Source organism: Buceros rhinoceros, unplaced genomic scaffold (genome assembly GCF_000710305.1).
Source record: "Buceros rhinoceros silvestris isolate BGI_N320 unplaced genomic scaffold, ASM71030v1 scaffold14832, whole genome shotgun sequence".
In the NCBI taxonomy this organism is placed as follows: Eukaryota; Metazoa; Chordata; class Aves; order Bucerotiformes; family Bucerotidae; genus Buceros; species Buceros rhinoceros.
In genome coordinates, this window is record NW_010400910.1 from 240,263 (window position 1) to 254,580 (window position 14,318).

Genomic DNA, 14,318 nt, shown 5'->3' on the forward strand with positions numbered 1-14,318 from the left:
GAACACAATCTGCATTGAAATACCGAAGAAGTCTGATCTGATGAACAGGATTAGTTATAAAAGAGAAAAACAGTTCATGCATAATAGACCAAAAGTTAAAGAACTAAAATAGTACACGGCAACCTCTACTGTCCTTATTTACAACCACACTCAGTTCTCATGTACTTTAAATATCAAATAATATCATTAATCCAGTTTACTCCAGATCTATTCCTCATGTAAGTACATCACATAAACATTTCAGCAGGGATTTAGTAGGCAAGGATTTGAATACCCTTAAAACTCTCAAAATCTCATGGATGACGTCTACTGAATATCTGATTATTGATTATTATTTTCAGCAGCGAATAAACTATTTAATCTTCAGGATGTATTGAGACAGCATTTCTTGCAATTTTAAAATACACCTATATACACTGAACGCTGGGATTACCAGCTTCACCCTTTCCAACCAGCTGATTCCACCTTAGGTCTCCAGGAACACACCTTGCACAGAGCCAGCGTTCTCGAGTGACCAGTACGGTAACACGGCTTAAGCTGAGTGACAAAACACAGCGGCCGGGTTTATACTTTGACCAGAGACTGCTCAGATGGGTTTCGTGCAGCACATTCCAGCGTGCCCAAGTGTTGATCCTGGAAGGCTTCTAGCAGAGCAGCTACTGTATGCACATCTCACTTCTCTGGCTGCTTAGAGAAAACATTGCAATTTGATTTAATTGCTATGTTGACTTATAACAGTATGTTTATACTGGATGCCTGCCAGCTGAAATGCAACAGGTTTTCAAAATGTATTTCCTCAAAACAGCATGATGTGCAATGTAATAAGGAAAGCAATCTTCCAGGGGCCCCAGTTCTGAAGTTCATGTCATCTCCTCTGACTTGGAAGCAATGCTACCAATTTGGAAGAATTACACCAGCCTAATTGATATGATAATCAGGCCTGGAGGCTGCATTTTGCAGGTACAACACTCACACTGCAGCTTCGGAACAGAATATAACTGTAGGAAATGAAAGCGATTAAGAATTGTTTGTATTACGGGCATTGTTTGCCCTATTTAATATCCCTATCAAAAGATGCATTATTTGTTGAACAATCCTAAAAGGAAATCAAAGAGAAACTTAAAGAACATTGATAATCCTTTGTCGCTATGACATTTAAAAGCCAGTAAAAAGCTGTGCTTTGCCAATCAGAACAAAAATATTATCTTGCCTGTGACCTTGGCTGCTAGATTTCAGCCCTATGTCACTGAGCCAAAATGCTGTAAGAACATTACCGAAGCTGAAAGGCGAGTGTGCTTGTTTTACTTCTGTAGAGCACTAGCTTTGCACTAGACCGTGACTACCAGCTCTGTTTTGTGGCTGGCATTGGGGTGGATCAGGTCTCTGAAGGATGTAGATGCTGCTCCCCCTGGGTAGCACTACTTCTACAGCAGCAAGTTTCAGGAGGGACAGTAGGGGCAAAAGTTACAAACCATATGGTCAGCAGTGTTCGACCAGCTGAAGAATGGGATTTCATGTGACGATTGCCTGGAATGCAAGGAGACTGGATTGTGTGACCCCAAAAGTCCCTTCTGGCCTGACATCACCCTGATGCTAATCGGTTCTACTTTATTAAAGGCTTTAACTGTGAACTTCAGCTACTGAAAGAGACAGGCATGTGGCTGTACTGTGACTTGTAAAAATAGAAAAGAAAAAAGATGGTTAAAAATATCAAACAAAATCTAAAGTTGGAACATAATTGGTTTTTACCTGTTTCAGTCAAAAGCGAGTTCACTAGATGCAGCAGTATTTCTTTGAGAGGAACAAATAAACCTCAATGATTTTATAATGAATACCCTTTCCACACATTTCTACAAAGCAGTCTGTAAAGCTGGGAATGAGGGATGTCATTCTTAAATACATACCACAGGACACTTTTCTCACAACTCCAATAACAAGGTATCATTTTCTATTTGATCCTATTTGGCTTTTCCATAAGGAACAGTAAAAACATCTCTCAAATTCTGGCACCAGTGGATGCAATAGGAATCCTAACACTGACTCTGCTGGAGCAGAATCTCCCCCTTCAAGAATAAAGCCTTGGGAGGAAAAAAACCCAATGTGTTGGTTTTGTTGCTGAGCCAGCTACTTAACTCCACCAGCTAGCAGAAACAAAGGAAAACCAAATAAAACTATAGAGCACATGTTCTTTTTGGACAAATAAGCCAAAACCCTTTGAAATTTATGGCTCTACACCATCCCTACCTCATAAGTCACGTAGAAAGCTGCAGCTGCAGATACCACCAATCACGTAAATACATTTTATTATGCTGCACAATGCTTAGTACACTTAGACACACTAATCGTGGGAGAAGGGGAGGTTGCTATTTTTTTCTTGTCCCATATGGTAATAATTTTGTATGATTGAACTGTTAGGAGCTAAATAAAACTACACATTAACTGCAAGATACATTGCAAATACATTATATCTTCCCCGGAGTTTTAGCAAATACTCACTTTTTCTATGATGCATTTGGAATTAGCAAAGGAATCTACACTGGGCTATAGGATTTATAAATAGATTTGGCTCCCTCTGCAATACTTTATGGGCAATTATTTCAGAAATGAAAATCCAGAGTCATAGATAAATGAAATAATTGCAGCTGATCAGGCTTTATTTACCACTATCACATTTCCCTGACTGTTAAGCTGCCCTCCTCTCATTTGCTCCACTAGCCTGAATCAATGACCAGATGAAGAGTTGTCAGTTAATGCCAAACACTGAGAACTAAAGGTGCCAAAGACACATTCTGGTTTCCTCATTTCCAAATCCTGCCTGGCCCTTCTGGAGCTGGCTTGCTCCCTGGATAAATTTAATGTGGAATTGGAAGGCTGGGAAAGGGCAGAGCAAGTCAGATGAGTTCTGCAGGGTTTCAAGCAATTTGCCAGGGAATACTCTTTGCTGTGACTTCCCTGAAGAAGTCATTGCCAAAGGTCTGGAGACCTTCCCTTCCACTAGCAGATGCCCAGCTGCGTCAGTGAAGGGTTCACATGGGCTCTGATATCTGCTGCAATCTCCTCAAACACGTATTAATTCAGTTTGGAAGATCCTGAGTACAGCTATGTATAGCAAAACCAGCTTTCCAGGTAGTTCAAATAAATCAAATCTAGGTAGAGACCAGCCTCACCTCGACATATTACCCTACGTGTACCTCACACCACTCAGCTCTCAGTACTTCAGATCCCAGACAAGGTGGAAAACTGGATTATCAATCTTCCTTGGGATCAGGCCTGAAATCCTACTAAAGCCAACTCTATTCTCTAAAAAACAGATGAGGCTTAGATCAGTTTAACAAAGAGATGCAACTCATGTTGTCCCCTCCAGCACTTTGAGGTAAACCGAGGCTCCGGTTTTCATTTGCAGCTGGACATTCTGTACTATTAAACGGTTGTGTTACTCAGAGTTCACAAGAAGATTGCTTGTATGAAGAGGCTTATCAACTCAGGGGAAAGAAAAGCATTATTTCTGCTGCTTTGAAAAGCTGTGGAGCTGATAACACAGTTAACAACTGAAACGCAGAGGATGCACCACGTGGAGACGTTTTGACTATCCACCAAGGCTTCCTTCAATGAACTGTTCTCAAGTAGCCACCAGAATGATATTTTATGGTCCCCAAACTAAACTGTTTAGAAAAAAACGTCCTTTACATCACCAGTCCTGATAACCAGAGATGTCTGACCCTTATCTGTAAGCTCCTTACAGCCTCCTGCCCTGGCAAGGCACGCCCAGCTTTGTGAAGCCTGGATCAGAAGGGTACCCTACAAAAAAGAGGGAGCATCAGAAACAGCCCAGAAGGTGTCTAGAGCCTGAAGAAGGTCCTACAAGAAGAGTTCTCATACCTTTAAAGCCCAAATTCTTTAAGTTTTTTTTTTTTAGTTCTAGGCTGCTCATTTCTGTATACAGAAATCATGCTGCAAACCTCTCCAAGAACTTCATCACAGTCCATAAACTGTTGAAAGAGGCCGATGGGACTGCACGCCAAAGGAGCTAGGAAGATTGATGCTAGCTGAGCGTCTGGCTCCCTGTTCACTGTTACCAGAATGAAGACAAACACTTGCAAACATCCTTATTCAAAATCAGTAACGTGTACAGCGATGCTCTGCACCAACGCTGCAGTGTTGCTCCTGGAAGGTGTGGCACTTGGGAACACACTGCCAAACGTTCTAATGCTGCTTTTTCCAGTGGTGTATGTAATGCAAAGAGCAGTGAGAAACTAAGGTGTTGCTGCTCTTCAAATCAAGCAAGGGGAATGATTAAGACATCTTAATTTTCTGTTGTTGTTCTACTGGATGATAGTAATTGCTTCTACACAGAAACATGGCTATACCACTACTGCCATCCATCATCTTGCTGAGGCTGTGTATAGTACAGTAGGAACGGTCAACTTTTGATATGACCTCATTAGCATTCCCAGAATTACAATGTCATACTGATGATAAAGATTGAGATTATCTGCGTTTGAGCAAGCAGAGAAGAAACAAATCACACACTACATAAAAAGCCAACAGCACAACCGCAATTCTGCCAAAGACTTAAACGCTGCCCAAACCCGCCTGGTTCTCAATTTCGTATGTAGGACAAGACACAACTAAGAATTGTAACTATATGCATCAAACTTGCAGGTAAAGGGGATGGACCCATGCACTGATGGTCTGAGCATTCGGAGAGAGGGCAGAGAGAGGAAGGGAAGATGCTGGAGTAGATGCTCTCTGCTACCACCTTCCCTTTGACTTTGCAGCATTATCTGTGCTCAAGGATATCAAGGATTTCCTTGTGATTCCCAGGACAAAGGCAGATAAGGAGCATTCCTACTCCAACTTGGGTTGAAAGAAAGTGGGACCAATTATTTGGCCCTTCTGGCGGGGCAAAGAGCAAGTCAAATCTGCATTTGTTTGAGATGAATCTATAGCAAAATCTATAGGGAAACAGAGTGTCTCAGTCTCCAGCCAGCAGCTTACCCCCTGAGCTGCACTCCCCGCTACAGCTGTAACACAATGCCAACACATCCTCCAAACCACTTGTTCTTGGTTACTCTAGCCTTTTATGGACCGTCTTAGAGGAACTTAACTGAACTTCCCTACAGTGGGAACAAAAGGACGGAAGGAATTTGTTATTCCAGTAGTACCCTTGACACAGATACCGAGTAGCTTCATTAAACATTTTGCAGCCCCAAGTGTCTTTGCTAAACCCTCTACAGAAAGCACAGAGTCATTTTCCTTATTACAACACAAACATACAGGTCAGGATTCAGATTCATTTACTTCTGCTTTGTATTTGAGTAACTTCCTCTCCTGCCTCATCTCAACGGGATCTGGGCAGGCACAAATCAAGGCTCCATCATCCTAGTCATCCTCTTTCTCTCTAGATTCGATATCTTGCAGTATCGCTCTCAGATAAACTCATTTTTACAGAGTGAGCATAGCCGCAGCCAAACGACTAATACAACCCTTTAATACAAACAACAATAAATCAATGGACTAAATTATAATTTATCAGATAAATACTATTTAGCTCTTCCAGAACCTGCTCTGAACCATCTCACTTGTCTGGCCATATTCCAGAGGAGCACTGATACGAGATAAAGCTCAGACCTGAGGAGTAAGTTTACATAAGAAAGAAATGCTGAAAATACCCTGTATTTATGATGGGAGATTTCAGAGATCCAAGTGTGTAACATTCCTGAGAAGACTGTAATGTATCTGAAGCCTCCTCAGTACCTCTTCCAAAAACCAGTCTAGCAGGGCAAGGTTTCAACAGCCCCTGAAGCTCTACACTCAGCAGCAAGCCTAGGAAACCAGACACAATAACCTTGAGAGATACCACAGCAAACTTCTAACGGCTTAGAAAACAGCAACAGGCTGTTCCACCACAATTCCACTTCACAACAGACTTTTTTACTTACTTCATTGGTTTGAACAATGCTTGACCATAGTTCTGGAACGTCATGATCAGCTTCAGCTGGGTGCCTCCTGATTTCATCGCTGTGGGAAAAAAACCAAAACCGCATTAAAATGCTACATGTGGATCTACTTACATTCCTTGAAACAAAATCATCTGTCTTTTGCTCTGTATTAGACCCAGCACTGCGGTATCTGAGCACCAAGCAGGGTAATCCTAACTGGACAACAGATTATTCAGCGGGTGCAGAGTAAAAGGGAGGGCTTTGAGCTGCCTATCAGGACTGAAAATGCGTTGTCCCTGAGGTGTCTTCTCGAGTTGGCCACTACAGGCTCCATAGGCAATCTAACTGTATGGCATATATAGGAACAGACCATTGGAGTCTTGTTTTCTCCACCTTCAATTGCTTTTGGAGATCCTTTTAACAAGGGACACACATTGGGAAAGGAGATGGAGTGCTTCTGAAGACAACTGGGATGTACAGTCCAATGTGCAGCAGACATCTCCTTAATTAAAAGTATGAGCAGACACCATAGCAATCTCTGAGCTCTGCTGCGATTTTAATAATTGTTGCTGAGCAGTAGAGATATGTAAATCCATCTCCTCTATGCACAATGGATATGTATCCAAGCTCATCCATTAACTTCAAGGGATCCTGAGGTGGTTCGTACATGAGAGCAGGGCTGGGCAGAGCAGGTTGCTGGCTCTGCTGGGAGGGGAGGAGAGGGCACGTGGAGAACACAGGGACTGTGGTCCTCTCTGCACACCAAGGACCAACTTTGCTCAAACATTAAACACCCTCACTTCACAGCTAAGAGATAATGGCAATTTAAGGCAGCATTTATTCGTATCAGTCTGAACAGTTTGGACAATATCATGTTAACAGCCAGATTATAGTGTTTCTAAAGTCAAAGCAATATTTTTCATATAAAAATTCATAAAAATGCATTTTACTTGATGATCAGGCTATTTTAAAAATATAAATATATACTTTGGCAAACCAGCTGCTTTTTTACCGTCTCAATCAAAACTGCTCAGAGCAAATGAAATGACCTACATCTTGACTCCTTAATTCACTTCTCTGTTCAGAGAGGCAGCACGGCAGTCGTGTCTGTGTGGATGAGTCAGTCCTAGGGATGATCAGATAATCAATCCCTTTCTTTACAGTTCTGACAAAACCCGTGTCAACTGGAGAACTACATAAATGTCAAGTTACCTTTCTCTGTAAATTTTAGCTTAGAGCTGTCCTTGTTCCATCTATGTAGCTTGTACATCTTTCTCCTCTAACCAATGCCATTAGCTGCACGTACTTCTAATTACTCATCTCAGTGCCTTATTACTGCTAGGTCATCAGCTCTCTTCCACAACTTGTAATCTCTATTTTTGCAACAAAATGCTTTGCAAATCTGGTCAGTGTGGTTATACTTCGAGAATAAAATCCCTCCAGCCTTGCTCTTTTGCTGACCTCTGCCTTCTCCTGCATTTCCAGTTTATCCCAAAGGAAAAAATAAATAATTAGAAATTAAAGGGCATGAAGTAATTCGCACTGAAGAGTTAAAGCAGAAACACGTGCCTTTCACACATTAAACTCCCTCTCTTGGGCAGAACAGCTCAGTTGATCCACACCTGAGGGAAGGAGGAGCAGTAGGTCCAGACCCTGGAGGGAAGGAGAAGCAGCAATCCTCCAGCCACACACCTACACGTGCTGCCCTAGGACCAGCCCAGCCCAGCCCAGTTTACACACTCGGGAAACACTCCCAGTTAGTCCAGACAGCCAACGGGCAGCTGGAGCTGCCGTGCCTACATGGCCATGCCCCCACCAGGACCAGCCCCCACCATCACTCCTGCCCAGCTGCTGCCAAGGCACGGGATGTGCCCAGCTCTTCAAGGCAGAACCTGGATCTGCACCCCTGTTTGCATGGGCTATCTCCACACAGGTCAGTACCACCAGCCTCAATTCCAAAGGGCAGAACCGTCCCCTGTCCGCCAGACCTAACTCTCCCCAGCTCACTGACCTCAACACAGCTGCCTGCAAACTGCTCACACCAGCTGAAGACCAAACACTTTTTTCTCTAAAATTGATGTAATGTATACTTCTTCATTCAATTCTGAGGAGCTCAGGGCTTAGAGATTGGCTCCCTCTCCTCCATGGGACAGAGAAAAGGGAAGTATAGAGCCTATTTTGAGCTACCGCTGGGCAGTCAAGAGTTTGGGAAATCACAGTAATGCAAAGAAGAAAAAATGATGTTCCAGCATGCCCGTTTCTAAGCACAAAGTTTCAGATACACTGAGAAGACTGGTTTCTCAGCAAACTGAAGCCACTCAACAGATAATGATTTTGTTAGCAGCTGAGCTCAACAATGAGTGCTTCACTACCAAGCAGGGAAACATATGAAGAAGTTAACAATTCAGAATAATACTTCCATGAGACACAAAGGCCTGGTTCTCTGTCAGATGGAATTGAGCTGAAGTAAGACAAAAACATCTCCCTGGTCCTTTTAGACCCATCTTAGCGTATTGCCTTAACTGGTTGCAATAATAGCCTCAACCGAACACAAGTTCTGCCGGCAGGTTGCCCCTCCACTACCACTGGAGGTAAACTTTGGACCTGCCCAAAACACATGGAGACATTGGGGGAATGGTGTCCCATCATGCCTTACAGCAGGACATGGTGATAGCCACGTGCACCATGGACAATCTCCAGCAGAGCCTCACATTGGCTTCCCTCCAAATCGTCCGGACTCGTGTGCAGATATTCCCACTTTGACTGTTCATTCAGTGCCACAGAAGTGCTGGCTAGGCTGGAGGTGATTCAAAGCCACCCTCTGAGTCCAGATGAGTTAGAGTCTAACATTGTAATCCCTGCAGAGAGCTTCGACTGTCCTTTTGAGCTCAACAAGACCCTTCATGCACCTCTGAACTAAGCAGACTTGGGAACAGCCCAGGGCGCTCGAATCTTGGGAGTGGCAATGCCAGAAAAGAGCAGATTTCACTGGAGGTGATTGACTGAGACCTCTAGGTCAGGTTACTTCCTTGTCATAACCCAGTGTTACATTTGCATACTGGCTTCCCTCTCATTTTCTGAGCTGCACTCCTCCAGGAATACCCTTTCCTGCTCAGACCTCTGTTAAACATGTCCCTCTAGCCATTATGGCCAACAGCAAAGCTCCGTCATCTTCTGGGAGCTTATCCCAAACAAACATTGTTTGTTCATCTGTAGAGGCCCCAGTGCCTTTACGTACTGCCCACAGCAACATTTATGAAGAATTTATAATACCCAGAAGCAGCATATATAATTTTCCAAGAAACTGGAGGGTGCTACAGCACTGCAATCTGTCACATCTACCATCAGCAGGCTTTTAAGAAGGCCTTGCACCGTAAGGGTGTACTGACTCCAAGGGAGCCACTAGTCACACTCCGAATTCACCTTTCTTTTTTTAAGTTTTCTGAATAAACTGTAACATCACAGGTCATGAACAGCTCTTTATAAAAGACTTTATAAACCTCCTAGCTCCCAGCAGGTACCTCAAATCAAGTCTCATACAGCTCCTGGTCGTGCTGGCACAGTGTTAAAAACAAATTCCAATACCATCATTACTTTCTATCTTCAGGCAACTCAGAGGCTCTCTTCTCCATCCAGAGTAGAAGAAAATGGAAAGCAGCATTAACCTCTCCTGTTAACCCAGTGCAAGGACTTTCAGGTGTCATCAGAACTCTTCCAAACTTTAGGAAGCTTTGCAAAAAGTTCCCTGAGGTATCTTTTTTGCTCAGAGTCTTGTTAAAAAGACTAGCAAAATTGGTGGGTTTCCTTCTGTTTTCTGTGATGAACTTTGGATCAAGCCCCCACTCCATTTACATCTATGAACCTGGGGTCACGGCCACATGCCGCATCCGCTACTTCCCCACCTTGTGCCCTCACCAATACAAGACCAGAATTCCCTTTCTGATCCACAGACACCATCCAGTATAGGATGCCCTACCATCTCTCAATCATCTTTTTATAACTGTACACTACAGAGTTTCTGGTTCGCATGTGGTACTAAATCTTAGTAGAGGCACAATGCTGCCCAAAGGGATTTGACCCAAAAGAATTTGGAATTTGAACTGGTCTGGCTTTCCAGCTGCTCTGTTTTGCTGCATAATAGCCCTTATCCTACTGGCGTGTCTAGACTGCATGGTCTTCTGAGGCAGAACAAGAGTTCCAACAGGACCTCTGAAGCTGGCTTTTGGTCTGAAACCAATAATTTAAAAAGCATTTAATTATGCAACGCTAATGCCCAAGAAGCGAGATCCAGTCAAGCCTGGGGTGCAGTTAACATCTGAAACAGGACATTCAGATTTATTTTGGATTCCTATTTATAGATCAAACTTAAATCTAACATAAACACGTTGATTAGCTTTAACAAGTACAGCTCTGCTCCAGGCGAGCGCCACGGCCCTGTACAAGCTGTGAAGAATATGTTTCAAAACAAATTCAAGCCCTCATCATATCTTAATTTGTTCTTGTTCAGCCAATTCTGCTAACTTGTTTTTAAAGGCCTTTCTTGGTTTAGTCAAGAGTGTAAAAGACTTCTGGAGGGGAAGAGATCTGTGAAATCATTCAGAGGCTTTGTTGTACATTTTGAGTCCCCCCCTTTCATCTGGAATGGCACATTAAATCAATCTGTTGACTCTCGGCAGATTCATTGTTTTCTTATACAGTAAATCAATGGTGCTATGTTTCATTACGTTTTTCACCTGTTCTCAACAGCACTTTTTCTGTTCCTTTGGATGAGATTTTTATAATTTCCTTTAGCACCAGAGTTTATGTTCAATATTTAATGTTTTGTCTTTCTCCTTTTTTTTCTTTTTTTTTTTTTTTTTTTTTTTTTTTTTTTTTTTTGTTCCTAACTTGAAGCAGAGTCCACCTTGGTTAATTGCAGCATTTATTCTCTGCGTGGGTAATCTTGCATGCTCGCTTTCTAATTACTGCCTGTACAAACTGAAGGCATTGCAGCTTCAGAAATTAACTTAGTCAGGTAATGTTTCCAAACCTTTCCAACCAGAGAATTCACAGAATCAAAAAATAAACCCCAACTAAACAGAGGAATTATAAAAGCCTATTCTGCTCACAGGCGACCCCATAGCACAGAATCTCTGGTCAGCAGTACAAGCAAGATCAAGACCACACTGCCTCTACAGTGCACCGTGCCATACTGGTTGCTAAATTGCTGATAATGCTGCCAAAATTACGCATAGATATCTTGCAAATATGCAAGAAAATAGCTAACTATGGTTATTTATGCATGCAATCAATAGTTATGAAAGGCAAAGGAAACGTGCCATTGCCTGTGCATATGCTTCTGAGAACTGGGCTTCAGTGCTCAGTGGAAAAACAATTCTCTCTAGGCTCCTATTTATGGCAAGAGAAAATTTTTGGTGAATTAAATCAAATTAAGAGCTATCTCTTTATGCTGAGCAAAATGAATAGGAAATACATATATTGATGCAGGGCATGAAATACACCGTCAGCTTGAAAGCTCTGGGTAACCCTGTCCTTTTCAAGGCCAGCTCTAGGTGTCACTGTGGGAGCTGAATGTGATGCTCTTTCCCATCCACGGATTTGTTCCATTTAAACTTTAACATCAAGAAAATGTCACCTTGGTGCTCCCTGCTCTTGGGAATTGCTTCTGTCACCATTTTCATTTTAAAATAACGCTGCACGCTACAGAACTGTGTGAACAGTTCTGATAGATGACGGGGGATCAATCTGATCACCACTCTCCTCCATAAATAATGCAAGCTGAGCAGAGAAATGACAACGTGGCTAAGAAAGCTCTTCAGCTGCAGTTTGGATCTAATTACCGTAGGTATCAAGAACTCTCAGAGCAAACCACCTAATTCTATTAGAGCCAAAGCAAATCTGAACCCTGGGAAGGAACTGGATAAAGCAATATCTCATTTTATCTAATGCACGTAAGCCTATATATTTAATAGTCCTGCTTGCAAAAAGAAACCTAAAGATTGGGCATTATAAGGGTTCCCATTTATTTTATACTTCTAACCTGGCATCTTTGCAGCTGTCTGAAAAAAACCCCAAACAACCAAACAACCAAAAAGCAAAACAATAAATATTGACCCTAAGGAAAAGAAAACCCAAACAAATTAGAAGATATGCAGCAATACACAAAAGAATGTAACAGCCCTATAAATGCCCTTTGGACAAACAATATGCTCTTTCTTGCTTTGCAACATGACAAAGCTCCTGAATCCCCACAGAGGCAGGTAGTGGATGCTACCAGCAGAATTCAGATCCTGGCATATCTACATGGGCTAAAGTCCCCTTCCATTTCCATACGCTTGACCTTAGACTGGAATTTATGTGTGGGAATCATTTCCTTGTCAGTTCCCACAGCGCCTGATACCAATACCAAATGTAGCTCATGTTTTAGTTTATGGAAATTATATAGAATCATTGATAGAAACCATGGCTGTGTTTTTGTTAGGGGCGTAAGAGGCCCTGAAGAGCCTTGTTCAAACATTAACAGAGAAACAATCCCGTAGGAAATTGCTAATAACGACCATAAATCTTCCTCTGTGGTCCCGTGGACCTTTCCCCTCCTTGATCTGAAAGCTCTATCAAACTTGTAATTAATGGAAACCTCATGACACATCTCTATGACACATTAGGTGAAATCATGGCCCCAGGGAAGTAAATGGCAAAACTTCCACTTACATCAGCAGGGTCAGGGCTTCACTCCTATTTTTTATGATAACCATTTTGCTGCTAGGTTAACTGAAGCATAGAGAAGTTAAGCAACACGCCCAGAAGCACAAATGAAGATCAAGCCCAGAAGATCAAGTGAAGAGTACTAAACTATTACTTTTCATTCCTACTTTTTCTCCCACCAGCTCCTACATCTCTACATCAACCTTAACCATCCCACTGCTCTGCAGAGGAGACTGACTTCATGGCTCAAACGCTGCTGAGTTTGCTGCAAACACTGCTCTGCTCCTGCATAGACAACACAGCTGAGCTTTAAAGCGTTGAAAAGGTAGCTAGAGATGGACACGGTTTGCAGCCATGCAGTACAAAACACCGCTATGGCCAATGTGTTTCATGTAAACCTCAAGAGATGAGCTGAGAGATGGTTTAGCTGAGCATCACCTCTGCACAGAGCTGAGGACAGCCTGGTCGCTGCTGGGGCACACTGCTCGCTGTGGGGGACAGGGAACGGCCCTGCCTGCATTTTTACCTCCTCTCTGGAGGTGCTTAAAGGGCAATGTGTTATAAAGTGCTGGCTCAATCCCCATCACAGAATCACAGAATGTTAGGAAGGGACCTCTGGAAACCACCTAGTCCAACCCACCTGCTAAAGCAGGTTTGCCTAGAGCAGGTTGCACAGGATGGCATCCAGGCGGGTTTTGAGTATTTCCAGAGAAGGAGACTCCACAGCTTCTCTGGGTAGCCTGTTCCAGGGCTTTGCCGCCTCAGAGTAAAGAAGTTTCTCCTCATGTTCAGGTGTAATTTCCTGTGTTACAGTTTGTGCCTGTTGCCCCTTGTCCTGTCACTGGGTGCCACTGAGAAGAGTCTGGCCCCATCCTCTTGTCACCTGCCCGTTAGGTGTTGATAAGGATTGCTAAGATCCCCTGTAGAACTTCCTGTGTTGTAGTTTGTGCCCATTGTCCCTTGTCTTGTTGCTAGGCACCACTGGAAAAGAGTCTGGCCCCATCCTCCTGATACCTGCCCTTTAGATATTTATAAGCATTGATAAGACCTGCTCCCATTCGCACATGTCACTAATACTCTAGAAATCAGTTGGTGTTGAGAGGAAAAGTCAGGAAAGGTGAGGGCTACATCAAAGAGAAAATCCCCTGGCCCATGTTGGTACAGTGCCCTTGTTACCTTCCAGCACAGCCCAGAGGAGCATGGGCAGGGTCTGCTGTTACCTGCAGCATCACATCTGAGCTAGAGAAGGGAAAACACGTGGCTTAACTGTAAAACCTGAGCTCCTTAATGAATTACCCAGATCCAGAGTTTTGGGGACAGAAAACCCATCACAGGTTAATAAATGAGCCTGTGTTTGCCATCTTTCATGAGCTACATGTCCACTGGACCTGAATCCAACATGCGGGTTGACATGTGGGTATCATGAACTGCTTTACTCAAACCGCTGGCCCGGCAGAGCGCTGAGCAGAGCTGTGTGCTGAGTACTGCCACCCAGCATCTCAATTCATGGGGCAAAAGCTGTCCCATGGCATCTATATTTTACACCTACTCCATCCGGATCAGCTGCATCAACCCACTCTTGATGACGGAGCATCTCCCTTATTCTGTTCAGCAGCCTCTGTGACTGACACAATGGAAAATGTAACTCTTAGGGCTGCTCGTGCTATTCTT

General features: G+C 43.2%; 1 protein-coding gene across 1 annotated transcript in view; it reads right to left on the minus strand.

Annotated features, from left to right (window-relative positions):
• Positions 1 to 14,318, minus strand: part of FAM20C (family with sequence similarity 20, member C) — a gene marked incomplete at its 5' end in the record, with an annotated part of 56,123 nt that overhangs the window by 40,556 nt on the left and 1,249 nt on the right. The window contains one exon of the mRNA XM_010132095.1: positions 5,943 to 6,021. Coding sequence (XP_010130397.1) covers positions 5,943 to 6,021 — 79 coding nt within the window. The remainder of the gene's footprint in view (positions 1 to 5,942; positions 6,022 to 14,318) is intronic.